The 26,714-nt window shown below is 41.1% G+C and overlaps 3 protein-coding genes across 4 annotated transcripts; all 3 read right to left on the bottom strand.

Annotated features, from left to right (window-relative positions):
• Window positions 1-37: 37 nt before the first annotated feature.
• Window positions 38-5,405, bottom strand: miox (myo-inositol oxygenase). The gene is made up of 10 exons (XM_085282055.1): window positions 5,246-5,405; window positions 5,069-5,149; window positions 3,835-3,915; window positions 1,988-2,150; window positions 1,829-1,896; window positions 1,505-1,614; window positions 1,136-1,203; window positions 973-1,022; window positions 461-573; window positions 38-383 (listed from the first exon to the last, which is right to left on the bottom strand). The coding sequence occupies exons 1-10, from the start codon at window positions 5,261-5,263 to the stop codon at window positions 275-277; spliced, it is 861 nt and encodes a 286-aa protein (XP_085138181.1). The 5' UTR covers window positions 5,264-5,405; the 3' UTR covers window positions 38-274.
• A 142-nt stretch (window positions 5,406-5,547) lies between these two features.
• adm2b (adrenomedullin 2b) lies at window positions 5,548-13,915 on the bottom strand. Of its 2 annotated transcripts, none has more exons than XM_085282058.1 (3): window positions 13,854-13,915; window positions 13,530-13,650; window positions 5,548-8,519 (listed from the first exon to the last, which is right to left on the bottom strand). In XM_085282058.1, exons 2-3 carry the CDS (start codon window positions 13,628-13,630, stop codon window positions 8,114-8,116), a joined length of 507 nt encoding a protein of 168 aa, XP_085138184.1. In that variant the 5' UTR covers window positions 13,631-13,650; window positions 13,854-13,915; the 3' UTR covers window positions 5,548-8,113. The 2 variants fall into 2 exon arrangements, with proteins under 2 accessions (XP_085138184.1, XP_085138183.1); XM_085282057.1 differs by having other exon boundaries at window positions 13,781-13,874.
• Window positions 13,916-22,058: 8,143 nt separating this feature from the next.
• On the bottom strand, window positions 22,059-26,661 carry LOC146569616 (MOB kinase activator 2). The gene is made up of 5 exons (XM_085282056.1): window positions 25,694-26,661; window positions 23,901-24,040; window positions 23,655-23,751; window positions 23,074-23,198; window positions 22,059-22,979 (listed from the first exon to the last, which is right to left on the bottom strand). The coding sequence occupies exons 1-5, from the start codon at window positions 25,774-25,776 to the stop codon at window positions 22,741-22,743; spliced, it is 684 nt and encodes a 227-aa protein (XP_085138182.1). The 5' UTR covers window positions 25,777-26,661; the 3' UTR covers window positions 22,059-22,740.
• Window positions 26,662-26,714: the final 53 nt, after the last annotated feature.

Here is a 26,714-nt window from a genome sequence, read left to right as displayed (position 1 = left end):
TGAAATCTTTTTATATATATGTAACAGTACAATAAAAGTGAAATTTTGATTTGTACATGCTTTATTGTATAAAATAGGCATTATTATAATGATTAGAATATACAAAATAAGATTGATTTATCCAGTAAAAACTAAACTATATACAGAAAGACACCAAGTCCAGCTATACATTTAGTCAGAGTGTCACAATATAGGTATGTAAAATCATTCCACTAACCGATTTCTAACAGTGTTGTCGTTGATTTTTCTTTTTAAGCGTTCCTTTTGGTCTGTTTTACCACTGCAGTACTCCAGGACAGTACTTGTCAATCAGAGACCGGTAGTACACCTTCAGGTTGTTGACGTCAGGCAGATCAGTGGTTTTTGTGTACAGGTCAAATTTGCTGTAGATGAATCAGAGTTAAGTCCTGGGTGCAAAACTTGACTGAACACATTTTACATGTGTGTTTAAGATACTCACTTGAACTCTTTGACCCAGGGCAGCATCTTCAAGTCTTTATCGTTGCACAGATGCATGTAATCTCCATGGGAGTGCCAGGGGTAGAAGGAATGGAAGCGAATCATGTATAAGCCCTGGAGGGAGACACAAATTAGAGGTGTCTCCAGTCACTGTATGCATGGAAAAAACAAATGTATTTTTTCCACTATAATCGGGATTTATCCACTAATTCTTCTATTCTACCCCTTTTGTTCTGATGCCTAATCTTTGACCTTTACTCCGGTTGTGTTGGAGTTGCAATCAGTCTTTCCCCACAAATTAATCCAATTAAATGTTTGGTTCTTAAACCTGCTGAAATCTACCCTGGTTCTCAAAGAGCACCAAGCAGAACTGGCACCATGTCAGAGGAAAAGAGGAATTAGTGTTTAAGCTGTTAATTCAGAGCCAAGACTTTCCTGTTGCCTAACACTTTTGTGCCAACTATAAAGCTAATTGCCCCCGATAAAAACAATTTAAGGTAATAATTAACTCACCTCCTCTGGGATGAGGCACTTGTTGAACTTCATAACTCTATAGAGATACTCTGAAGACAAGAACGCAAGGGTGTAGATCACAGTGTAATAGATAAATGCTCTTCTATAGTAGTAGAACTTTTAAAAATAATTTAAGTCATGCGTGGCTGATGATGCTTCTTACCATCGTGGCCCCAGGACATGAGGACATTGTCAAGGCCACAGTTTGGTTCGTAGATCCCAAACTCAGTGCTAAAGGGGGAAAAAACATAACAGGATCAACTCCCTGCACTTTTAATAATTAGACTACAATTTACTGTCAGCAGTCATAATTTTACAAGGAGCATATTTTCAATAGCACAAATAAAAAAAATTTTTTTGGTCAGCTGATTAACACCAACTGTGGACTGAACAGATGCAGATGTGTGTTTTTATGTCCACTGAGCAGTTTGCTTTCAAGCACACTTCGTTAACTTTTTTTTCCAATGTTCTCATCTGTAAAATATGTGCAATTATTTTGTGAAATTCGCAGAGTCAACGTCAGAATACCAACTTGTATTTGGGATTATTGTCATCTGGATTTTTCAGGAAGGTGTTGTTTCTGAACACAATGGAGTTTTGAAATTTGCAGCCAACAGGAAAAGTGTCGCCCACTACAGCCCACTACAGGACACAGAGACACAGACAGTTACCTTAGAAACCTATTAAAATTAAACATGAAACAAATGGGATTCATATAGTAATAATAACAATAATGAGCAATAAACTAAATGAGCACAACTGTGTTAAAACTTCCGTTTGAGGAAAAGCAGCTCTGAAAACTTTGAACAGATGAATCTGCTGTGCCAGCTTTACCTATCTTGGACCTATCCCTCACCTGCGGTTCATCCCAGAGAGCCATGATCTTTCCGACATCATGGATCAGACCAACCAGCTGGAACCATTCTGAGAGGTACAGTAAGTACAAGATATTTACTCTATAGCATGAGCTTTTCCACAGTCTCGGTGCATTTCTGATTCTCTCTCTGCACTTTACCTTTGTCTGGGTGTTCTTGGCGGATGCCTTCAGCAGTCTGGAAAGCGTGGAAGGAGTTGGGGAAGTCCACATCGGGATCAGACTCATCCACAAGCTGGTCTAGAGACATGATGGCATCCATCATCCCCATCCGGGTGTGGTTACAACCGTTCCATTCAGTGTGCTGCATCAATATTAGACAGTTAAATAACTCCAAGCGGTGTGTGAAAAATGCTCTGGTGAACAGATAGAAGTGATGCTATTCAGCGGTCAAAGGAGCTTGCAAAGAAAAGCGTCTGGACTTCTTTAAGTTGCTTGAAGACATTTCACCTCTCATCCGAGAAGCTTCTTCAGTTCTAAGGTCAAATGGTGGGGAGTCCCAGATTTAAACCTAGTGGGAGTGTCTCCCCACAGCATGTTGCTGGGTCTGAAATACACTGGGATGTCATGCTTGGAGAAAACTCTCCTGAGTTTTTCTGATACACCGGCTACATAGGGGATGACAATGTTGTTGCGTCTGTCTTTCTTATCCTCCCTCGCTGGTGTCTGATCTTCTTTTCTGTGCCTCTTTGCTGACTTTAAGAACGCCCATTTAGGATAGCTGCACGTTTTGAGTGCTTCCTTTGCATGCGTGTGTTCCTTGCACATGCGTGTGAAGGAACACACGCATGTAAAGGTTGCCGGTGTATCAGAAAAACTCAGGAGAGTTTTCTCCAAGCATGACATCCCGGTGCATTTCAGACCCAGCAACACACTCAGACAGAAACTGGTTCACCCAAAAGACAAAACTCCAAAACACAGACTTAGCAATGTGGTGTATGCTGTACAGTGCAGCGAGGAATGCTCAGACCTCTACATTGGAGAGACCAAACAGCCACTTCACAAGCGCATGGCACAACACAGAAGAGCCACCTCCACAGGACAAGACTCAGCAGTCCATCTGCATCTAAAGGACAAAGGTCACTCTTTCGAGGATGCCAATGTTCACATTTTGGACAGAGAGGACAGATGGTTTGAAAGAAGCCATCTATGTCCACTGTGAGCGACCATCTTTGAACAGAGGCGGTGGTTTACGACACCAACTGTCTGCCATCTATAATCCAGTTTTGAGTTCCCTCCCCTAGACGCCTTAACGACCACGCACATCCTGGGCCATCTGACCTCAGGAATTCTCATGATAAGGTGGGGCCAGGTTTCACAATGAGCTCACCCGAAACCCTGGCTGATTGGGACCCACACCCAGTTCCACACCTTGGCTCAGGCGATTAGAGGATCATCAGGGGGTCCTTTTTTCCCTCTGTGGGGGGATACTCCCACTAGGTTTAAATCTGGGACTCTCCACCATTTGACCTTAGAACTGAAGAAGCTTCTCGGATGAGAGGTGAAACGTCTTCAAGCAACTTAAAGAAGTCCAGACGCTTTTCTTTGCAAGCTCCTTTGACTACGATGACCTGGATGACTGAGAACCTTCACAGACACGATGCTATTCAGCAGTTAACACTAATATTCTGCCGTTTATAATAAAGCAAAAGCACATCATGTTGTCAAATATATGACAATATATTCAATGTATAACTTTGTGAGGAGAATTAGGTTAAGTAAACAATGTTAAGGCCAGAGACTGGTCTGTGATTCAGACCTCTTTCTTTTTTGTTTGCTCAGTCTGAGTCAAGTTTGCTCATCCAGAGGCAAATCCAGAGGTCGCACAAGTTCAGTGTGATTGACTAAAAGCTGCCATTCATGAATCTGTAACTGATCATTTCACACAGTGACAGACCTTATTTTTAATATCCAGGTCTCTTTTTTAAAATGTTCTCTTTGTACCAGGTTTTACTCACTGTTTTTTTTTTTCCTTCTAATTTTCTCACCTTTTGGTTTACAAACTCCACTGTTTGATAGGTGTGCATCAGGCTGTACGTGTTGAAGACACGGTCAATTAGGTTTCCGCTCTGAAAACACAGACCAACACCAACAGATTCTCAAAAGCAAAAACTGATTTCCAATGTTTCCGTGTGTTTTTTTATGTGTAATATCGTTACGTATGTTGCTAAATAGACTTCGGTGAACAGGTATTGCAAAGGGGTTATATACAAAATTTAAAAAAATTACCTGTTTCTCAATTATCTTTGTAGCTGTGTTATTGTACTTAATTGTAATCAATCAGCTTCCTTTTGTCCACTTACAATAAACAATAATTTTTTTAACTGCATAAATAAAGGATACATAAAAGTCCCTGCCAAAAAGTGATTGCGGCTTCTACCTTGTTACAGGAATGTTGTTTGTTGGTTAAGAGGACTTGATATAATTCACGAGAGATATATTTGACATATGTTTCACATATTGTAGATCAACAAGTTATTTATAGCAGTTTAAATACAAGCAATCAGTTTTTGGCACAACACCGGCCAATGATTGGTCGCTCAGTGGATCTAACAAACACACTCTAAAGGACTAAGTTCTGCCCCCACACCATTTATATATTACATATACATATGTACATATTAATTAAACTTATATTTACATGCTTTTTTATCAGTATTTATTATAATTAACTTTGTTTTTATCAATATTTATTCCCATTGTGAGAGTATGAATATTTATACTTTTAATCCCGTTTTTAACACTGGGTTACATAGTTGTTTAGTTAGATCAGACCATCAAATCAATGAGCTTCTCGGAAAACCTGCATTAGACTGTAATGTTTGATTAGTTAAAAATCTGATGACATATGCAGAACTGTGTCAGCCTCTGCTGATAAAAACTCAACTATCTTTCAGTGAGTTGACCCCACTGTGGAAGCTTAAACTCAGTGAATGACTAAATGAACTGAGTGAATGATCTGCTGTTACAGAACTGATCAAATTAGCCAGAAGTCAGACTCTATTGAGTAGAAAATAAGAACCTGAACTCCCCTTGTGGTCAGCCTTGGGTTAGTGTTAGGCACATTTTGATATTTTGCTTAAGTTTTGGCTCACTCTGAAGCTCAGCTTTTTTTTTTTTTTTTTTTAACTTAAAGCCAGTTATGTCTGCCTGTAATTATAACCTCAGTTTTTTCCTTCAACTCATAAATTAATGTGGAATTAAGCTGGTTTGTTTAATTACCTCAAAGTTTCTGTAGTCTTCCTTGTCTTTCGCCTTACTTGTCTCCAAATTTGGCCGATATGCCAGAGACGGGTCCGGACCCTTTGAGCAGTAAAAAGTACATTTTCAGATTTTACAAAGCTATGCAGCAACTCTGCTTTCAAATGAATGGTGTGAATGGGCAAAAATTACACTTACAATGTTAATGATCCTCATGGCTGATAGGTGAAATCACAGTTACTGTTGGGTTGTGATGGGTTGTGATGCGTCGATGCTCTGGTGGTCACTGTCCGCCTGCCCATATATATCCTCCTGGTTCAAACTGTAACCTTTTTGACGTGCATTGGGGGCTAGGTTTACAGCAATGTCCTGTCACACTTTAACCAAATTTTATGTAATGGGGTACCCTGTGTTGCACGTTGGCCTTGTTTGTGTGTTTTTGTATGTCAGAGTGTCTGTCCGTTCCAGGAAGAGCTTTTCAGTGATCAGCAGATTGCATGTTTGGGCTTATGTAGAATGACTCAGTACTTCTTTTCACAGTTAAGTTGTTTTTATTTTTTTTATAATTATCGGGGGAAAAAAGTTTTTACACATATGTAGATCTGTTTTTAATACTATGTATGCATTACATACAGTAGATTTGTCATATTTACATGTCTGCGAACTATATCACAAACTATTTAAATAGCAAAACAATTCTGCTTTCTTGTAATCTATGGGTACTGGTCCTCATGAAGGCAGGCTCTGACTTGGGATTTTTCAGTATCAACGGTCCTGTCTTTCAAGTATCAGCTGGTTCAAACGCAGATTAACAGAGGTAAAGTTGACAAAGATGTCCAAACAAGCGTTACTTCGTGACTTCTATTTTTTTTATTGATTGCTGTCTGTCACATAAACCAAATGCCTGCCTCTTTACCAGGTCACAAGGTGAACATTGTAAAGACTGAACAGACGACAGGAAAACCTTCATATTTTTCCGCTTTGCTGTGATGAGATATTTGGATTTGAATTTTGATTTGCAACCTTTACATTCCCTCGGAGAGGACACGGAGTACAACAGATCTTTACATTTTGTTTTATGTGTTAATAATACTGTACGGCATAAAAAAACATTTTTGGGCATAATTTTTTGGACACAAACAAGATAACTTCTCAGAAAAGCTTAAATATTTCTAGTTCTGATTTGCGTTTAAGGGGTGTATCTGGGGGTGGTAGAGGCTTGGCCCACTCTTAAATCTAATTGGCCACATTAAATGCCTCCCAAAACTGTTGAGAAACAACAGCCTGCATGCGATCAAGCATGGCACATCTGATGTAAATGTTGCAAACCGTGGGGTTTATTATACTTGTGTAAAATATGTTTTATATCTAAAGCTATTTGTGGCTGTAGAAGGAGCTGGATCAAGTTTGGTAGCCTCATTAGCCCCTGCCTCTGCTCTTTGTTTATGAACGTGACTTACAATGTGTGTTTTTTCTGAACATTTGAACTCTACCTGCTTTGTTCTGTGCATGTACAGGAAATGAAACGTGAATGTAAGTCACACTCACCTTTTAGGAATGGACAAAAAAGTGTTTCATAGTGAAAGAATAAAGGAGGCAACATGGATATGAAAAGGGTAAAATGATGCTGGTTTGTAACTTTACTTCATTTGTAAAATATTGTCAGTATAATACAGCATGAAATGTTCACAAAAAACTTCACACTGACGCCTCGATTTGCTGTTGACAGGTGAAATAACTATAAAGGTTTTATTTAACATCAGTGTTAGAAGAAAACAGCACAATGGTTTACAAAAGGACACTTGTGTCTTTGAATGGAGTGTATATGAAAACAAAGATTTACTAAAGTGTGATATTTACAGCAAAACTGACCCATTCATTTAAAGTTAAATAACACACCTTTAAAATTCAAGTCATATTGAATGTAAAGGATAATAAAGTGCTTTCATGCATTCCTAATAATAGCCTGTGTGAACTACCAAAACGGGAGTTATAATGAGCTGATGTGCACACAGAGAGAAAAGAATAAAACAAACTATAAAGCTTAAAAAATGATGGTCTAAATTCACTGGCATGCTTAATCTGCGCTGGTGAAAGGCAAAACACTGTAAGCCCTTATAAATGATCAATTAAGGCTCAAACTGATGCAGAGAATATCGAGTGCGGCTGTCCTCCCTCTGGTTTAATAGAGTTGAGACCTGCTACGGTGTCTGTTAAGTGTACAGACAGATTACGGATTAGGGTTAGTGGTTATTTTGGCTGATCATATGCACTGTGGGTTTTTGGGTGAAGGGTTAATTGGGTTTGATTGGGGGTTATTCTCGGGTTCTGTCTGCACTGAAGCAGAGAGGGATAAATGTGCTTTCAAGACACATTGTGGATTAACACTGAGCTCAGGTAAGTTAAGAGGAGGAGGATAACCATTCATCAGCAGACATTAGTCAGGTAGGGATTGGTTGAGAGAGGCTTGTCTGGTTACAAAGATAGTCGTGCTGTAAATGCCAAAACATATAGGACTCTAGTTTTAGCTCGGTATAATGCTGTAGCCCACACTACAGGTAATAATCTTTAAAAAGTGTTATTTTTACAGATTTGACAATCGTATCTGTAGCTTACAATAGCAATGTACTCGTCAGAATAATTGATAGATTCAATCTCAAATTGGTGATAATGAGTTGAAGCAGGAAGTTGTCTTGGGAAAGACTCCTGAGTGACCAAAGCACTCTGACATAAAAAAAAAGCAGTCTGCTGTTTCCAGTCAAGGGACTCTGACCTTTCCAAATGGCCTCTTAGTCTTTGCTGTTGTCTTTTTCATGATGTTGCCTCATTCAAAGCGTTCAACAGTTTACTCTGTGAGTACCTTGTTCTTATTACTGATGAGAGTTTTAGTCAAAACTATAAAAATAAGACCCAAGCTGTAAAAAACCCCACAACTGCTCTGTTAAGGAATGACAGCAGAAGCGATATTTTTGAGCCTGAACATATAGTTAGTGTAACAGTGGACCTGGGTAATTTGCCAGCAGGTGTTGATGAAGTTGTCTTGAGTGTGGGTGAGTGGGTGTGGCCTTATCCATAGCTGTGAGGACTGCGGGGGTTAATTGGGGAGGAGTCTTCCCTCCCACTCTGTCCAATCAGCTGGTACAGACGGTGGCTGAGGTTCTGAACCTGACAGGTGCCTAGGACACACCCCACCCTCATCAGGTGGGGGTGGCCCCTGCCTCTACCAGCATGGCGACGACCCCGTGACCCGTGCTGCCAGACTGGCACCTCCGGTAGCACGTTGTGGCTTTGGTCAACCAACAGGTCAAAGGGCTTTGGCGGGGGATCTTTGTGTGGGAGCAAGGCCCTCCAGATGATCTGTCCGTCTTCCTCTGTAATTTGGTTGGGAGCAGCGACAGAGAGATCAGACACAGTTGGCACGATGCTGGGGTGAAAGGACTTTGGGAATTTAGAGGTTCTGGGAAAACTCAGCCTGAGAAAAACAGACAGAAAGACAGAAAATATTTCCAGGGAATCACATTCACATACGTCATATAAACGTGACTTTAGGGTAATAATACTACTTTCAGCTGCTGCCTTATTCACAAAGGGTTGTCACAGTGGGTTTGTTGCATGTTTGACTTGGCAGGTTCCCTTATTGATGCAACCCCAAAGGGATATATGTCGCCTCTCAGGATCAAACTAAGGATCTCTGACTCTACTATGGAGCCCCCATGACTTTAGGGTACATTACGTTGGTGCAGATTCATTTCCTGAAGACTTAGTGAATCCTTTAGTATAACTTCAATTAACCTCATCCCCGCCTAACGCAGCAATTTAAAATTGAACAACTGTGTGGATATGAAAGGGTGACTGTGTAAACGCGCAACATTAGCAATACCTGTTCAAATGTGATGATTGGCAGTCATGCATGTCACCTGCTTGAGTTTCACAGTGAAACTGGATAAACGCCTTACAGGATTCACGGTTGCACTGCAGGAATGTCTGCTGTGCTCAGTCTGAGGTCTCATTTTTGAGAAGAGATGATAAAGAAAGACAGAGTGGTGCACAGGTAGTAGTTCTGCCTGTAGCTATCTAACCGTCTATGTGCATTGCTTAAACATTAAAGCACTGCTTTCCCCCATTAATCTTCAAAACACAGTTAAAAGGGTGATAAGTTCATTTTAGTCAATAATTAAAAAAGAATGCAACCAGTCGGTCTGAAATTTCTGCTAGCGACATCTAAAGGCTGCTCTGTTTCCAGCTCCCAACCGGACCAAAGTGGTTTAAACCAACAGAGTCGAGAACCAAGACACTGACATCCGCTCAGTCAAAAAAAAAAAAAGACATGGTTAATCAATAACAGTATGCAAGTCGGCAAATCTCACAACAGTTCCGGGAAGTGACAAAGCACAATGTAGATTGGTGGTGAGGGGCTCCTACACCTCCTCCACTCCCCTTGAGTGGGTTTTAAGTACTTTATTTCTCAGTCTCCTGCTGTCTGCACACGTTTTTTCCCCTCACATCATCACAATACCTTTTCTATTTAAAAAAGAAAAAAATAATTCCCACTTTCTCCCAGATGCTCAAAAGTTCAAGTGCAAAGAGGGGGTATGTTTTGTCATGTAAGCAACCAGCGATGACATAATACTGCACAGGTAAATTAAAGGTTTGCAATAAAGCAATTGTCTGTTTATTCCAGCCCTTTTATACTGCTGACAGGAGCAAGTGGTTAAGTCAAATGACTGCAAACCCTCATCGTCCCTAATTCTCTTTAATACTTTTATAGTTTTGTCAAACACAACACTGCCTTACGCATGACTTATAATTCTGTACTGCAAAAAATGATATTGTATATTCAGTATGTAAGGAACAAAGAATAAAGGCAGAGGGATGGATGAAGTAAGATAATGTTTGTTTGTTTGTTGTGAAAAGTGGGCCAGATTACCATTTTATCCTGTAACTAATCCTGACTGGTATTCTGATCACTCTTCTGGCTGGACACCTTTAGCTCTCACTGCCAACACACACGAGAACACACATTCATTGTGTGTTATACCATTGACTTTAGGCTAGGTGAACTGAACTGGTTTTAATGGATGGTGAATGAAGCGTGCACACTTAGACACACACACACTGGCATAATGTTGCATGGTGGAGAATTAGTCAAAACACGTGACTGTGACACGTGACTGTCAAACTGAGATGCAGACTTTTGCATGCATGCGGTACACAGCGTAAGAAAACTCTTGGCTTTATTCATCTTTACATGCGTGTGCTGACATCTGTAGTTGCCTGTCTCTTTTTCTTTCTGCACAAAAAAACACACATTTGTGCATTTACTCACACACATACATGGTTAAATGGCCCCCTGTGGTGAGGTTTAAAATCAACTGCCAATGAAGGGAAAGGCACTTGGCACCAAACTGCCTCCCAGTAACAAGAAATCTGGGCCACTGAGCTACTTGCTAGTTTCTAACACATCTAATACAGGTAAGCTAATATACAGCAAAGAACCAATACAGTAAACACATATGCCTATTTTTTATTTTACTTCCAGTAATTTTTAGTGTCTGCATTTTCATTGTGGTGAAAAGGTTTTGCTTATCCACTGTACTACAAGATACGGGGATGGGTGTTCTTCTTCACCTTTCCACCTGTCTCCTTTACATGCACACAAATGTTCTGTCTTGCTTCCTCTGGCTTTCCTCCCTCTTCTCTCCAGAGCATACCTACATCACTCTAGACTCTTTTCCACCAGCTCCATACTCTCACTATGGATCACAATGCCATGTGTGAACATCCTAGTCCACAGAGACTCCTGCCTGACCTCATCTGTCAGCCTCTCCATCACCTTTGCAAAATACAGGGGGCTCAACCCCACCTTGAACTCCCACTGCGCACCTCACCTCTGTCTCGTTGTCCTCATGCATGTCCTGCAACACTCTCACACACTTCTCTGTCACTCCTAAATTCCTCATGCAGTACCACAGTTCCTCTGTTGGCACCCTTCCGCATGCTTTCTATAGACCTACAAGGACACAGTGCAACTCCTCCAGACCTTCTCCGTATTGCTCCTTTTCAGCTGTACTGCTGCTCATTAATCATTACTAGCTTCGGTCAAGCTTCAACAGCTCTTTCTCATATCTTTGTGAGTGGCTCTGTAGTTATTATAGCTCTGAACATCACCCTTGTTCTTGAAATTCAGTACACAACTTTTCCATCTTCTCATTTTTCAAGATTATGTTAAACAATCTGGCAAAAATAAGCAAACTCTCCTGTCTTCTCTCCTAGACTCCAGACCTGTGGAGGTATGGAGATACCTCCACAGGTATGCCATCTGGACAAATCAGCTTTCCATGTTTCATCGTCTTCATAGCACATTCCCTTGCCTCATTCAGACATTTGCATAAATACCACTCTTTCTTTTCTGTTTAGCAGTGGATGGGTCAGAGTGCAGTGAAAAACCATCTTGCATTCTTTAAAGTGCATCCTTAGTCTCCACTGGCTGTAGATTTATAGCTGTGAACATGAATTCACTGCATCCTGAGTTCTTGTAGATGAGAAACTGCCCACCAGAGGTGCATGCGAGCACAAAAATGTCAGACGCAGTTAGATATATGTAACAGAGAGTGAGAGGACCTCATGTGTCCTGCCTTCTTAGGCACCAACCTCACCTTCTTCCTTCAGAAGTGAGAACACACCTCACATCGCCTGCTGTGTGCTACATGTGAGAAGGGATAGCTTTAGACAGCATCTCACCCTGGCTTTGTTACAGCCAGTTACATTAAAAGTACGACTTTATTATGAGTTGACAAGATCTGATGATAGTGATATCCATTTCCCAGTCACAGTTTTCTTTGCCCACCTGGTCTGTTTAATGGCGGTACTAGCTGGAGAACAGAGAGGGATTGCTTATCGTCAATGAAACTTACTGTAAAGTTGTAAAAAAGTTATTTTTTGAGCAGCTGAGATGCTTTAAAATGAAATTTGGTCATAACTCACAGGAAGGAAAACAGAAACGATTGTTGCCTATAATATCTGGCAGCAATTAACACTCCATGATAGCAGTATGTAATAAGCTGAACCCCCTTTTGTGTTTTTCTTTCTATTGCAACCCCCATTCCCTCACCTCTCATGTGTGATTCAGGATGTGAACCTGAATCTGAGAGACCAAAAGGAGCGTCTCCAACATTCTTCCCCAGTTAGAGCTCAGCATGGGGCTGTTCACAGAGAGACTGAACACACATGCAGACACATACGTGTACACAGACACACACACCCTTTTGTCCCTATGGGTTGCCCACAGCTTCACTAACAGCACGACCCCCTCCCTCCTTTTGGCTCTGTCTTTTTAAAATTACAGCAGGATGCTTTCATTTTTCTTTCTCTCCTCTTTTATTTCTTTAGGCTCACTTTGCTGAGAGCCAGCAGCAATATTACGTTACATCCAACAGCACTGAATCACACTGAGACGTTTGAGATGGGGTTCCCCACAACCCCCACCCCCATTAGCCAGAGATGTTTAGTATATAATGCTACACAACTTAATCAAATTGATAATTCTTATTGGTGTTGTTGAGGAAAAACAATCAAATAAACAAGCAGGAATAGTTCTGAAAAAATAAAAATAATTGTATGAAATGCATTGCCTTGATGCCTTTTTATCTTACACTGTTATTGCACTAATTTAGCTCTCGAACAATAGATAAGGTGTATTAACACTAATGTGGGATTAAAGCTTTATAAAAGCTGCAAATAAGGGGAGAAATCCCTCTTATATAACTTAGACTCAGGGAGCATAACCCCTCTCCCTCTCTTACGCTTTCTTTCTCACACACACAAAACAGCGTAAGAAGTTTTCTCTGATTAGATCTACCAAGGTAGCAGAAAACAAAGTAACGACCTGTGGGTTTGCATGTGACGGTAATTTTAAACGGCGTGCTGCTGGCCTTGAAGCAGCCACATCATAACATGTTCTTAAGGAACCTACAAGCTGCTGGTGTCTTATTCAGACTGCTTGCTTGCTGCTTGGCCCCTCGGTATGCGCATGTATCCTTGTCCCAAATCCCACTAAATCACCTTCACCTCTGTCTCACCTCCTGCTGCTACTGAGAGGAATTACCTTACTCTGTCACTAGACCCTTTTTCTTCTCTTTTATGTTTTTATTTCTTTCTTTCTTTTCTTCAAATGCTGTGATGTGTAGTCATTGTTTTGCCAAAGTTACCTTTTTACAAAGGCTTTTTATTTCTAAAGAGAGAGTTTAAAGGGTGTTATGTGGTGCAAATTTATTCACAATTACTCACAAAACCTTTTAACATTGCTTTATACTTTATCTTGTATGGGGGGAAAAGAGGAAAAATACAAAATGTGCATCAAAGTAAAGCAGCAAAATTAAAGTTGTTTTCCATTAAGGTTATTAGTTAAGAAGATATTCTGAATTTAACAATTTACTTAAAAACAAATATTTAAATCCCCCTAAAAGTTTCGGGGTTCGGGTACCTGGGTCTGTGAGTTCTCTGCGGAGTCAGTGCTTGGGACTGGATCTCCAAAGGCAAGAGCCCGAGCAGCACGCACAGCCACGCCGGACGGAGGGTGCACATGACAGGGTAGCGGAGGCACACTGTCCGGGAGCAGTAAACCAAAATATTATTGATATTACCGGAAATGTTAAAAAGAATCGATTAGAAAAAAATCCGAGAATATGGTCTGTCTTTTTGTTGTTGTTTTGTTTTTACAAAATTATCTCTAACATGTAAAATGTCGCGTATTCATGAACGACACGGTCAGCATCATCTCTGTTTCCTGCATCTTCGGCACACTGACCTCCGCGGTGTAATCCAATGTGATGCTCACTGGGGCGCAAAGCAGGAGCGAATGGAGTGTTCTGGTTTATAAAGTCCGAAGGAGGAGGAGGAGGAGGGAGGAGGAAGTTTTATTGCGTGTCCTGCTCACCAACCTCACCTCCAATGAACCTCGCAACCTAATTAAACCTCAAGAGCTTCAGTCCTCTCACTAATCCTGGGTATGAAGTGGATCTGCCATATTTGTTTTGTGCTTTATGTAAGGTAACTTATATTTTTGGATTTCATTTCCCATTAAGCAGTGTCCTTGTGGCCAATGAGCCTAGGCTGACCCACTTAGAAATAACTGCTGAACCGATTATTATTAACACAGTGAAGTCGTATTAAACCCCCTGGAATACAAAGAAAATGTTATTTTTAGTAACAGGACTTCACTTATATGACAACCACGGGTTTTCATACAGTAGCCTACTCAATGCATGCCTGGAAAACTAACAAATAACTTCCTATAAAACCTGAAATAAAGTCATTATAAAAAAAAATAATTTTACTTTGAAAAGGTATTGCATTTTATTAGTCTAATGCTTTCTACTTTGCATAAATCTTCTATTTCTTCTTCTACCTGCTGGAATTAGTGGATCATCTGCCTCCATCTCACCTCATCGCTGGTATCCTCCTCTGTCATACCAACCTGCTCCATGTCCTCCTTCAATACATCCATTAACCTTCTCTGAAGTCTTGCTCTTATCCTCCGGCCTGGCAGCTCCATCTTCAACATCCTTTGTCGAAACCAGGTTTCGCTGTCGAAACCTCTCAAAGCTGTCTCACCAGCTATCCCATGTTAGAATGTCCGACTTACCATCATTAAAAAGCATATTTAAAGCTTAACACACATTAATATGAATGTCTATGGACAATTCCCCCCTTAATAACAACTATGAGTAGGGTAATTTTTTAAGAAATTTTTTTTTAAATGACTTTCTTAACTGGATAATTGAACTAGGTACATGTCTGCATTGGCTGATAGCTGTCTTGACAAGGGCAGCTACAGTTTCTGCTAGGCCTCATCCACTACCTCAAGTTGTTAAACTGGATCCTTTTTGTGTTATCTTTAATAGACTGGCTACTGTTATTGCTTGCTGTGTGGTTCGTACTTCGGTTTTGGTGAGTAACTTTTTTGTGTTTGTGTTTTCTGTTTGTTACCACTGATTAGCTGCATTGCACTCATACAGTTTATGAATATAGCTTGCTATGAATCTAGCTAGCATTAGCTAATAAATTAGCAGTCTGTTCTTTTGTTCATATAATATAATATCTGCTTCAAAAACCAACATGGCAGAAGCCAAAAAGCTAACATTATAGCTTCAGGTCAGCACCTACACAGGTATTTTGGAAAACATAGCCTTTTTGCCTCTTGCCCACATATTAGCACCATTTTAGGTCTTTGAAAACGGAGATTTCTGGGGGTTTTGTGGGTTGGGGAAATCACAATGCAACTTTGTTGCTTTTATTTTGAAGGTGACTGCTATTAGACGTGTGTGTGTTCAGTTGATACACATACCCACATAGCAAAATTGGTATGGCCCGGATCAGGCCCACACAATGTGCTTACATATGGCTAACATACCGCAAAGAACGACGGCCCTTTGGTGGCCCAGACCTGGTTTGCCCAAGGTTGCCCACACATGGGCCAGCACAAGGCCAGTTGCATACACACTGGTGGTCCTGTGCTGGCCCATGCGTGGATTACCTCTGGCAAACCTGATCTGGGCCACCAAAGGGCCGTCGTTCTTTGCGGTATGTTAGCCATATGTAGGTGGTGTGCAGCCACGGGCCAGTTGTAGACACACTGCTGGCCCAGAACAATTTCAGCTCTGGCCCCAGATGTCAGCCTAATGTATACTTTAAACAAGCCATGCAATAACAACATGTACCAGATGTTATGGCCCTGGCCATAATCTGCTTTAGTAGTTGTTTTCTTTGTCTGTGCCTTTAAGTCTTTGCAGGTCCCGGATTGGATGAGCTGACGGCTGCCGATCGGTCCGCTGATCATGTGGTCGCATTCAAAATCCATCACCAGGAGTTGTCCCAGGCAGCCACTGACAGCAGCAGCAGACCTGACCCTGGCCTCTAAAACCTGAGACATTTGTGCCACTTTCTGAGTTCTGTATATAGTGTGTACATTAGTTTTCATTGTAAATAGCACCTTGTAAATAGCACTGGAACAGAAGGGGTGAGCTGCCTTATCGTTTTCCTTGCACTGTTTTCTCCTGTTTATTTCAGTTAGGGAGTTAGGTGTAGCGCTTGTCTTTTGTTTGATGTTTGATTTCACATAGGGTTTTAGATAACACCTCCTCCTGACTTAGCTTGTTTTGTTTGTTATTTTGGCCTTTGTTCACCCCGGAGCTTCATTTTTGCAGTGTAGATAAATAAACCACCATTCACTAAGAAATTGGTTTTCCCTCTGTGTATGGTTTTGGGGACCAGGGCGGGGCAATCTTTTCAAACTTATGTTGCGTTCCTGTACCCCTAGACTGGGGCGTAACACCAGAACATGCAGAAGTAACATGCCAAAACTCTGTTCAGACAGTGAGTGGACTGATTCTTATATAGCACTTTTCTACTCTCCCAGATTACTCAAAGTGCTCAATACAACATGCCACATTCACCCAATCACATACTTTTGCTTAACTGAGGGCTTCCTAACTACTTTCACACTCTTGACATGCAGATTGGAGGAGCCAGGGATCAAACCACTAACCTTCCAATCAGTTTGTGACCTGCTCTACCACCTGAGCTACAGCCTCCCACTGGCAAAGATGAGTAAGCCCTCACTAGGTTTTGGATAAAGTGTACACTCACAAACCTGTCAAACCTGCATTTGAAACATTGGCTACCATAGCAGTAGAGTGGCATTTGGGTCTTCTAACTAAAATAGGAAAATAGGAACATAAATAGTGCCATCATTGCCAGACGTGGCCCACATCTGGTTGACATACACTCTGCCAAAACACCAGTCAGTCAGAAGTGCCAGCTTGATTCCAGATCTGGGCCAGACCTGTTTTCTGTGGGCCTGGGCCACATAAACCAAACCACAATCAAGCCAGATATGGCATGCCATCACGTAGACAGTGCCATCTATGTCAGGCCTGGCCCATATCTGGATGACATACGTCTTATCATGCCAGAAGTCCGCCAGCAGTGCCGGCTTGATACCAGATCCGGGCCAGACCTGCTTGCTATGTGAGTACAGATTGATGCAGAATGTAGCGTTTTTAACAAGAGATGGTGTTAGAGATAAAGCAGTGTGCTTAGTTTGTGGTGAGAAGATTGCTATGTTGAAGGATTACAGTTTGAATTGCCATTATGAGACTAAGCACCTACATAAAAATACAAGAACTTGAATGATGCAGAGCGCAAACTAATATGTGAAGACAGAAGAACGTTTTTTTTTACCAAGCATTACACATCCAAGGAAGAAGCAGTCAAGACCAGCTTTGTCTTTTCCCATAAAATTGCACAAATAGCAGTAACAAAGGTAAACTATTCTCCGATGGGAAGTTTATTTGGTGAACTGTTATTATGCCCATGAGAAAAAAAGAAGCATTTGAGAATGTGTCTCTATCCAGGCGAAGCATAACAAGACTGATCAAGGACACTGTGGGAAATCTGCAACTTACGCTGACAAAGTGGACACTTTGAACTGGACGTGATGTCTGTGACACAGCCAAGTTACTCATCTTTATGGATGGGAAAACTAAAGTGTTTGAGATTGCAAGGAACAATATTTGTTCATGGAGGTAACCACACGCTTGGGATGAAATGGGAAAAACTGGCAGATGTGACCCCTTGGGAAAATTAACTGCTCACCTCTGGTATACATACAATAAAAACTTTGTTACTGTAAGCTCTCGGAGGACATTTTATTAGATACACAGGCAAGTAGATGTGGTCAAGATGACCTGCTGAAGTTCAAAATGAGAATCAGAATGCAGAAGAAAGTTGATTTTAAGTGACTTAGAAAGTGGCATTGTTGTTTTGAGTATTCCAGAAAATGCTGATTTATAGAGCATGGTTCAAAAAAGCAAAAAATCTCCAGTGAGCCCAGTTCTCTGGGTGAAGATGCCTCACTGCTGGGAGAGGTCAGAGGAGAATGGCCAGACTGGCTTGAGCTGTAATTCAAACAACCACTCATTTCTACCAAAGTTTGCAGAAAAATATGTCATGTTGAACCTTGAAGCTGACTGCCTGCAGCAGCAGAAGACTACTGGATGCAACTTACTTCTGTCAAATAAGAACAGAAATCTGAGACTATACTTCAAATGCAACCTGATTTCTGCTGCAATATTTGGATTGTAGTATTAGAATATGGCATAATGGTAATGGTACACTTAGGGTCTCTTAGCACCAACTGAAGATGATTTAAACCCCACAGCCTGCCTGTGTGTTGCTGCGGATTATGTTTATCCCTTCGTGTCCAGAGGGAACCCATCTTCTGGCTGTTTCCATCAGGATAGCGTGCCATGCCACAAATCTCACATCATCTCAAACTGGTTTCTTGAACATGACAATAAGTTGACTGTACTCAGATGACCTTCAAAGTCACCAGATTGCAATCTAATAGAGCACCTTTGACCTGTGGTCGAATAGGAGAGTCTCAGCCAACAAGTCTGCAGCAACTGTGTGATGCTGTCGTGTTAATATGGACCAAAATCTCAGAGGAATGTTTCCAGCACCTTCTTGAATCTTGTGCCACGAAGAACAAAGGTAGGTCTAAAAGCAAAAGGGGGTCTAAACAGATACTAGCAAGACATACCTAATAAAGTGGTTAGTGAGTGTTTTTATCCCAACATGCCAATTTAAATCACTCTCCCTGCAGTGTAGAGCAGGTTGTTGTGACATTTATAAAGTTATCAACAAAAACTGACATTTGTCTTTACAGCCGAATATGGTCCAATCTAAGGAGAAAAAAAAACATTGCCTGAAAAATGACACCTCCACCATCTCCATTAAAGATGTGTTTTGTTGAAGAAACCTGAGTACAACAGCAGTATATGAACTCATATTGCACCCCAGTGCCTGGCTTTATGGCTGCTCATATTTTTGACCTGTAAAGAGATGACATTGTGCAAATTGTACCCACATGTTTCCCACATGGGGGTCAGAACTCTCGCATGGAGTTAATCTGAACAGCTGTGACATGATGCACGAGCCAGTTAAACGCATGCAAACCCAATGTTTTTATGTTCAAATTAACATCATGTAACAAGTTCAGCTAAGACAGATTGGCTACTGTTATGTCATCCCCTGATTATGAAAGTTCAAAAAAGTAAGGAAAACTAGAGAGAATCAGTCTCTGTGTTGGCCAGAGGCTGTCAGATACTGTTCCCTTCAGTTTTCTTGTAAAAGAACAACTCTTCTTTACTGTGAAGGAGGACACAGATGAGCAGCTCAGAGTCTGAACCTGATTAAAAGAATGCTCTGTATGTGGAGGTGGTTTCAGGTCTTAATTAAAGCGCCATGGCTGTGCTTGTCTGTGACTCAGCAGTTTGCAGTATTACCTTGTAAGCTCAGTTTCCAATACGGTGAGCCTTACCTCAGTCCCACATGTGCATTAACACATCTCCTATCTACCCAAAGAACAAACCTTTGTGTGTATGCGTGTGTGAGGGAGTGTGTGCATGTATCCAGACTTATCCTGCCTCCTCTCTGAAGGGTTTCAGTTTCAGTCTTTTGTGTCTGCTGAACACCTCAGGTTGAAATCTGAGTGGAAATCAGCCATCTGGCTGCAGTTATGAGCTGTAATCCAACTCAAATCAATCAGAATTCACATCGCATACACACTTGCAATACAAAACTTCCATTTTCTGTTGAGCTCTCTTTTCACTGTGGAATGATTACCACAAAACTATGGCACACAGTAGGTTCATCACAGTAAAAATCATGGAAGGAACTTCCACCAAGGCTTTTGTGTCTACATTTGCAAGTTTTTATGTGTCTAAATGTCATATATATATCACTACAATCAAACAAGATAAAGATTTAAAAACAAAAACCCTTTATTTGGTCTGAAACACGAGTACTAAGGGTGTCTGAAGTATGTAGGCCAAAGGGCCTGTCTCTCCTCCTCAGTTTACGTCCCAAGTAAGTCAGTCGTAAGTATTTTAATGCATCTGCAGCACTCCATATAAGGCTTGCTTATGTGCTGAATAAACGTTTATTTTTAAGGGTGGGTGTGACCACAAGATGTGCTGTACTAATATGTTGGTAAATAACTCATGAAAGAATAAAGTTACGTTGAAACCAAGCACACCATTGTTTTTCTTGTGACATTACCAATAAGTTTGATGTGTCACATGGCCCTCTTCCTATTGAAAAAACAAAAGTTGTATCCAAGATGGCCAACTTCTAAATGGCCACCATAGTCACCACCCATCTTGAGGAGTTTGTCCCCTCACATATACTAATGTTCCACAAACAGGACTTTAATATTACCAACCATTCCCGTGTTATTACGGTGTATCTATATAAATGGCCAACCCTGTATAATGAAAGAGGCATGTTTTCATTTTAAGTTGAACAGAATTTGCAGTTGAAATGAGAGATCAATCATTTTTTGCAACAGTGTTGTTCAGTAATGAAGTTATGAAATGAATAAATACATTTCTTTTAGGTTAATCATTTTTCAAATTTCTTTGTATTTTTAAGTCTGTCGGTAAAATGTAGGGGTTTTTGCTGCCTCTTTGTGGAGAAATATAGGACTACATGCTTATATTGGGCAAAGGAAAAATGTTTTAAATAAAAATAGCCAAGCAATAATATATCCTGATTATGTTTGTATCTGGGGCATGAGATGCGAGAAAAAGAGATGAAAACAGATTTTCATATGACCTGGAAGCTACAGAATAGAATAGAATACCTTTATTGTCACTATACAGACATACAGAGCTACAGAGCATCTCCTACTCGGTGCAAACGTGGTGGGGGGTGCAGAGTTTCTGCAGCACTATATACATATGAACAGTATTTAGAGAAAAAATATATAAAATGTACAAATATACAATCGGGTAAAAATAGAAATATGTAAATAAATAGTGTTAATAAATAGAAGAGGGGGGGCAGTGAGGTGAGAGCTTATTGTTTATGGAAGCATAGCTGACATATATGCCATCAGGGGTAAGCACATCATTTTTAAATTACTAATTATACGTAAGGATAATTAGTAATAGTAGGAGCTTCAGGTGGTGCAGGGGCATCAAACGGGCGCTGGGTTTGTCCACATGTTGCAGAAAGCATCCCTCATGACAGGGCCATGGTCTGTGTGGTAACAACTAGGTTTTTCAACAGGACAACACTACAGTACACAATGCCCGCAGGACAAGGGACTTCTTCCAGGACAATAACATCACTCTTTTGGACCATCCTGCATGTTCCCTGTGAACCTTTGGGGATGGATGGATGGCTAGGGAAGTTTACAAAAATGGGCAACAGTTCCAGACAGTAGATGCCCTTCTTGCGGCTCTCTTCACCACTTGGAGAAATGTTCCCACTTACCTCATGGAAACGCTTGCATCAAGCATGCCGCAACAATTTTTTGAAGTGATCAACAATAACGGTGGAGCTACTCATTACTGAGTTAATGTTTAGAACTTTTATGGCTGATCAAAAGTTTAAGACCACATCTTAAAAAAAACTAAGCTCCCCCAAATCAGAAATCAAACAGCTTGATTCAGTTTAAGCTTTGTTTTCAATAAATTGCATGCTTAAAAAAAATGTTTTGTCTCACTCCTATTTCTTCTTGTTGCATGTTGAAACTCTACCTGGAACCTTGTTAAGATACAAATATGCAAAATATGATTTTTCGCTATTTTTAAACGTAAACTTTTGATCAAGACTGCATATGGCACAGGGCCCGTTAGGCTCATTTAATGCAGTGTGGCTCGAGTGGCCTGACACTTCCCAGAAACAATGCTGTTAACCAAGAACAATGTACAGTAGAGTTTGTATGTTGAAGAGGCACATTTTCTATTTGTTTTGCAGCACTAAAAAGAAAAAAGACGACTCTGAAAAGAAACAAAAATTTTCATACAATTCAGTGTTTACAGTATGTGATCCCTTGGCTTTGTGGGCCTCAAACGGCGTTCACATCTGAAATGAGAGAACCAGTGCAGCCAGATGTTTTGTCAACATCCTTACATTAAAACAGAAAAACCACCATTTAACTCTCATAAGTCAGTTTAATCATAAATCCAGTATGTAAACAAATATTTACAGATGGTGCAGGGAAAATGTGATACGTGCTGGATTCCTTTACTAGCAGCAGGTGGCGCTGATTATAAACCAAAGACCTGAAAATATGCTAAATAAAACAGCACCAGCACCCACTTCAGGATCAAACACAAAGTACCTCCCTGTCTTTAACCAATTCTTCCCACTTTTTTGCATTCACTAATTTCTCCAAAATAAAGTATGCATGCTTTTCAGTTCCACTGTACAGATAATGGCTCACAAATATTTATTACAAAGTACTCTAAAATACATGAAGATGCAGATGCAGCATTTTTGCACGGTGCACAAAATACAAAAATGGCACAAACTGGGTTTGTTTGGTTAAGTGACCTTGAAGATCTTGACCTTATCAAAGTAAAATAGTGCACCATTATGTTAAAAAAGCAAAAAAAACCCCAACAACAACAAAACAAAGCATGCAATAGTCATACACTTCAGTCCAATTCTACAGAACAGGAGCATTGTTTCTTTGCATTGCTCTCCTTATAGAGCTTTCTTTAAAAATCTATACTGGGGAATACGTTTAAATTTGGCCCAGAGTGGTGAGAGACAATCAGATTTAAGAAATAAATAAGCGTGCAATGATGTGATTGTACAATATCTGCGGCTGCCCTTTAAGTTCACCCTTGTCGTCCCAAAGCTGTGATGAGGTCCTGCAGTGGCTCAGTGTCTTCTGGATCCAGCAGCTCATGGTGCCGGCAGAAGAGCGTCAGGTGCATGAAAAGCGTGTTGAGGTGCGGGTGCAGACCCACCTGCTGGGCCTGTGTGTAGTGAGACCAATAAATGTGAGCCATTGTCCTGAACAACAACAGAAACACCTTCTGGACCATAAACACGAAGCCTGTCGGAAATTTTGCACCTGGAGAAACAAGGAAGAGATGACAGTTTAAAACTAAAACTGAAACTGAAACGTGCCGTGCAATTAGGTAACACACGATGTAAATGCACTCTACCTGCTTTTGTAGGGAACACGTCTTCATCAGTCAGTAGGTCCTGAATGTATGACATGGCGTAGTCAAAGTAAAGTGGAGCAGAGCACTTAAGCTTCCTGCCATGGTCATCAGTCCAAACATAAACCCTGAGGACGAAAGCGTACTAAAAGTTTACACAACATGGAAACAACAGAATCCGTACTTGATGTTTTTTAAAGGGTAAATATTGTGATGGCACTCCTGGGCTGATAAAGACTGAGAAGCTGCTCAGAGCTCAGCTTAAAGACTGATTATAGTACATTTAGGTCAACCTCATGCAAGCTCTCCTAATGCTGTTAGCAAAAAGGCCGTTTGCTGGCAGTAGTGTTGGGAAAAAGGGAAAAACGAACTTTTAAAACAATTCACATAAACATAATTTAGGAGCTTGGACATTTTACTTCAGCACATGCTGATTGCTTGCACTTTACCCCAATGACTGCAACAGATATAGTGTGCAAGGTTACCCATATATAATATGAATATAATATTATATTATACATCAAGAACAGCTTTTGTATCTGCATACGGTGCCACAATTTGCAGTATAATACTGAGTAACTTACGCGTTGCCTGGTCCACAAGCAGTTGGGCATGTGCTGGGAGTGCAGAACTCTGATAGGGCACTGGAGAACAGGTTTATATGCTTGAAAAATGCCACAGCTGGAAAGAAAATAAATAAGCACAGCAACATTATATCTTGCGCACGTTGCTGTTCTCTCTTCTTCTTTGTTTTTGCAGAAAGAAGAAAAGTGTTGGGAGTTAAAGAGCTACAGAGAAATGAGTCCAAACACAAATCTGTTACTACTTACTGTTGCTGGCAAGCCACTCTGCCTTGTCGACGCCAGGCGGCAGAGCTATGAGGGCATACATGTCTGCATGTGTGATCCGCTGACACACATACTGCTGCTGCAGATATGGACGCGCTTCCTGGTTATTGTTATTAATCCCCCTTGAGAAGACAGTTCAGAGTTAATGAAGCCGACACAGAAAGAGAAAGAGTGGGAGACCGAAAAATATCGCTGTGTCTAACGACCAACGGGTCAGTGGATTAATGACTGCTGCTGCACTCAGTAGATATGATGTTTTAAGTTCTTTCATCTATCTTGCTCTGTGTTGGCTGACACACACACATTGAAACATACGAGCACTGCTGTGACTGCAGACCTAAACATCCAATACAGCAGCAGTTAATGTAATGAAGGCAGTCAATTCAGATCCAGCGTAATTACTGTTAATGAAGCAGACTGCTGCAGCGGTCAATGCTGGAAAGCAAATAACTGAGCATGATTGTGCAGGATAATGTAGAGCCGAGTGCTGAGGCCAACCCTCTTTGGGAAAACATCTCTTTTTCCTACATCGGTTTATATACTGCACCTACTGATAAGCTACAGACAGGGCTTATTAATCAGGAAGGTGTGACAATATAGATAGAGAATACTGGGAATGTATGATGTTTACAGTGTGATGGAGAGTCAAACCTGGCAGCAGAATTTGACTTTATTCAAAGCAGGGATGCAGGATAGTTGCTCCTGATCAGAGCAGGCTAACTCAGACTTTTAGTCAAGACTTTGCAATATTAAAAGTGTAGTGGATCAGGCAGCTGTCACGCTCAGCTTTCTTACACACATGCACACACACACACACACACACACACGCGCAACAGCTGAGGGTTTACTGAGTATGACCTTGCCTTCTGTGATAAGGAAAACACAGTACTCTCCATGGGGTTTCATTCCCCCCTGTATAAATGTGTTAGTGTGTGTGAGAGAGAGTGGCTGCCAGGGATCATTTGTGTAAAGGTTTAAACAGGAGGTCTTTTGTCAAACGTGAAAGGTCAGAGCAGTCAGAAAGGGAGGAAGAGTGTCAGAAATCAATGTAAACATTAGCTGTGCAAAGGTACAGTAGAGCAAAGCTTTGCCAAGCCATGACAAACTTTCCTAATGTCCACAGGAACATCAGCTGCTCACATCCTGCTCTGTTACAGCTCACTGACATTAACTCAGTCACCTCCTCTCTTGGCTACAGGTTGTCAGCACACAAAAACAAAGAACCCAAAGCTAGTTGTCATGTTGTGTTTTTTGTGTAAACACTCTCCTCTGTGACCCTGCTCTCCTGCACTCGGCCATCTGTCCACTTTTACTTTGTCCATGAGCGGGTTTCTCTTCGCTACAGCGAGCTGGCTGTAAAAGATTCAACCTGGAGCAAAACATTTGCCTAGTAACTCAGATAAAACACATTTTCCCAGTGCCTTTCCTCATATTAGTTTTAACTGCTGCTCATAATGTGTTCCCGCTGTTAGAGGAATCCACCGTCACTGATGGCATCAGGCAAATATGTAACACACACGCACACGCACACACACACACGCACACACACACACACGCACACAGTCTTATCTGGAGAACATTCCTGAGTAAACCATGTGCAACCAGCTTTCTAGTCACATTTCTTACACACCATTAACAGATATAAGTATTGTCCTCTTTTTAAACATGAGTGTTTGTTCTATCAAAAATACAGAAGTAGTAAAAGATTGACAGGACAAACAAAGAAATGCAATAAAAAAATAAAAAAAACAAGGAGAAAAAGAGATATAACTTACAATTTGTCACTGCTGATGTCAGAGGGCTGAAGGGTCTTCCCGTCTGCTTCTTTAGCCGAGGGGTAACTATGGCACCCCCCCATGGCGTGAAGCTAAGAGCAGAAATGTTGATCGTGCCAGCTCCACTTTTCCATCCCAAACACACACACTTCTACACAGTCTGGGCAACATATGGCCACCACTGCTCCAACACAAACATGTCTCAGCTCACAAACCGATCCAAGGTATCACACCCCCCCTCAAAAATCTCCTCTACATAAAGTTTGTTTTCTCCAAAATATAGCGAAAAAGTAGTCCAAGAGTTGGGAATCGTCTCCCTTAGTCGTCTCCTACTCTTTTTTTGCTCCAGTGATCCAGTGTCAGTGTGTTTATGTCTCCTTTGTCTGAAGTCCCACACCCCACAGGCTCCTCCTCTCCCAGCTCCAAGCAGACAGGCAGGTTTCTCCACAACCCATTAAAAGTACAAAAACACAACTCCGCCTTCTTCCCTTTTCCACCCACTGCAAACAGACTCTCCTTCATGCACTCTGCGCAGAGAGAGCAGGCAGGTGTGGATCAAAACCTAAAAAGGTGTTTGTTTTTTTTTCCCTGGTGCAAAAGTAAGTAAGAAGGGAAGAAGGCAGGGAGAATGGTAGAAAAGAGTCTTACCTCTTAAGACTTAACAGTATCTGTGCTCCAGGATTAGTATGACAAACATCTAAGCTCAGGAAAGAAGCCATACACCCACGGGTAAAACGGTAGCTACATATAGAGAGGACCACAGGCTGAAAAACTGAAATGTAAGTGAAGCGAATGAGCACAAATGAAGGCTCTTCAGGTCCTTCTCAGCTGTTATGTGAACCAACTTTACTTGATGCCTGCAGCACACTGACATCTAACTGACAGGCAGGTTTATGTTTGCAGCAGGGGAGACACTGTGAGGGTGTAGCACTGATTGTATGTGTGGGAGACGGGGACCCAACATAATCCACCTGTTCAACTTCCCTTAAGGTAAACATATTCCAAAGACCATGTCCTGTTG

This window comes from Mchenga conophoros, linkage group LG7 (assembly GCF_057382185.1).
Source record: "Mchenga conophoros isolate Kocher_MC1m ecotype Shallow Benthic linkage group LG7, M_conophoros_male_GT1.1, whole genome shotgun sequence".
NCBI lineage: Eukaryota > Metazoa > Chordata > Actinopteri > Cichliformes > Cichlidae > Mchenga > Mchenga conophoros.
Note: the sequence above shows the minus strand (reverse complement) of the source record. Positions and strands in the feature narration are given on the sequence as shown.

Coding starts and splice junctions, on each gene's coding strand:
- miox (XM_085282055.1), bottom strand. Junction 1,204..1,504: donor GACAATAATCCCAAATACAA/GTTGGTATTCTG, acceptor TTCCCCCTTTAG/CACTGAGTTTGGGATCTACG. Junction 1,023..1,135: donor CATGTCCTGGGGCCACGATG/GTAAGAAGCATC, acceptor TCTTGTCTTCAG/AGTATCTCTATAGAGTTATG.
- adm2b (XM_085282057.1), bottom strand. CDS start 13,838: ATGCAGGAAACAGAGATGATGCTGACCGTGTCGTTCATGAATACGCGA. Junction 13,651..13,780: donor GAATACGCGACATTTTACAT/GTTAGAGATAAT, acceptor GCTCCCGGACAG/TGTGCCTCCGCTACCCTGTC. Junction 8,520..13,529: donor CAGAGAACTCACAGACCCAG/GTACCCGAACCC, acceptor TGTTTTTCTCAG/GCTGAGTTTTCCCAGAACCT.
- LOC146569616 (XM_085282056.1), bottom strand. CDS start 25,776: ATGGGGGGGTGCCATAGTTACCCCTCGGCTAAAGAAGCAGACGGGAAG. Junction 23,752..23,900: donor AGAGTGGCTTGCCAGCAACA/GTAAGTAGTAAC, acceptor TTTTCTTTCCAG/CTGTGGCATTTTTCAAGCAT. Junction 22,980..23,073: donor CGTGTTCCCTACAAAAGCAG/GTAGAGTGCATT, acceptor TTGTTTCTCCAG/GTGCAAAATTTCCGACAGGC.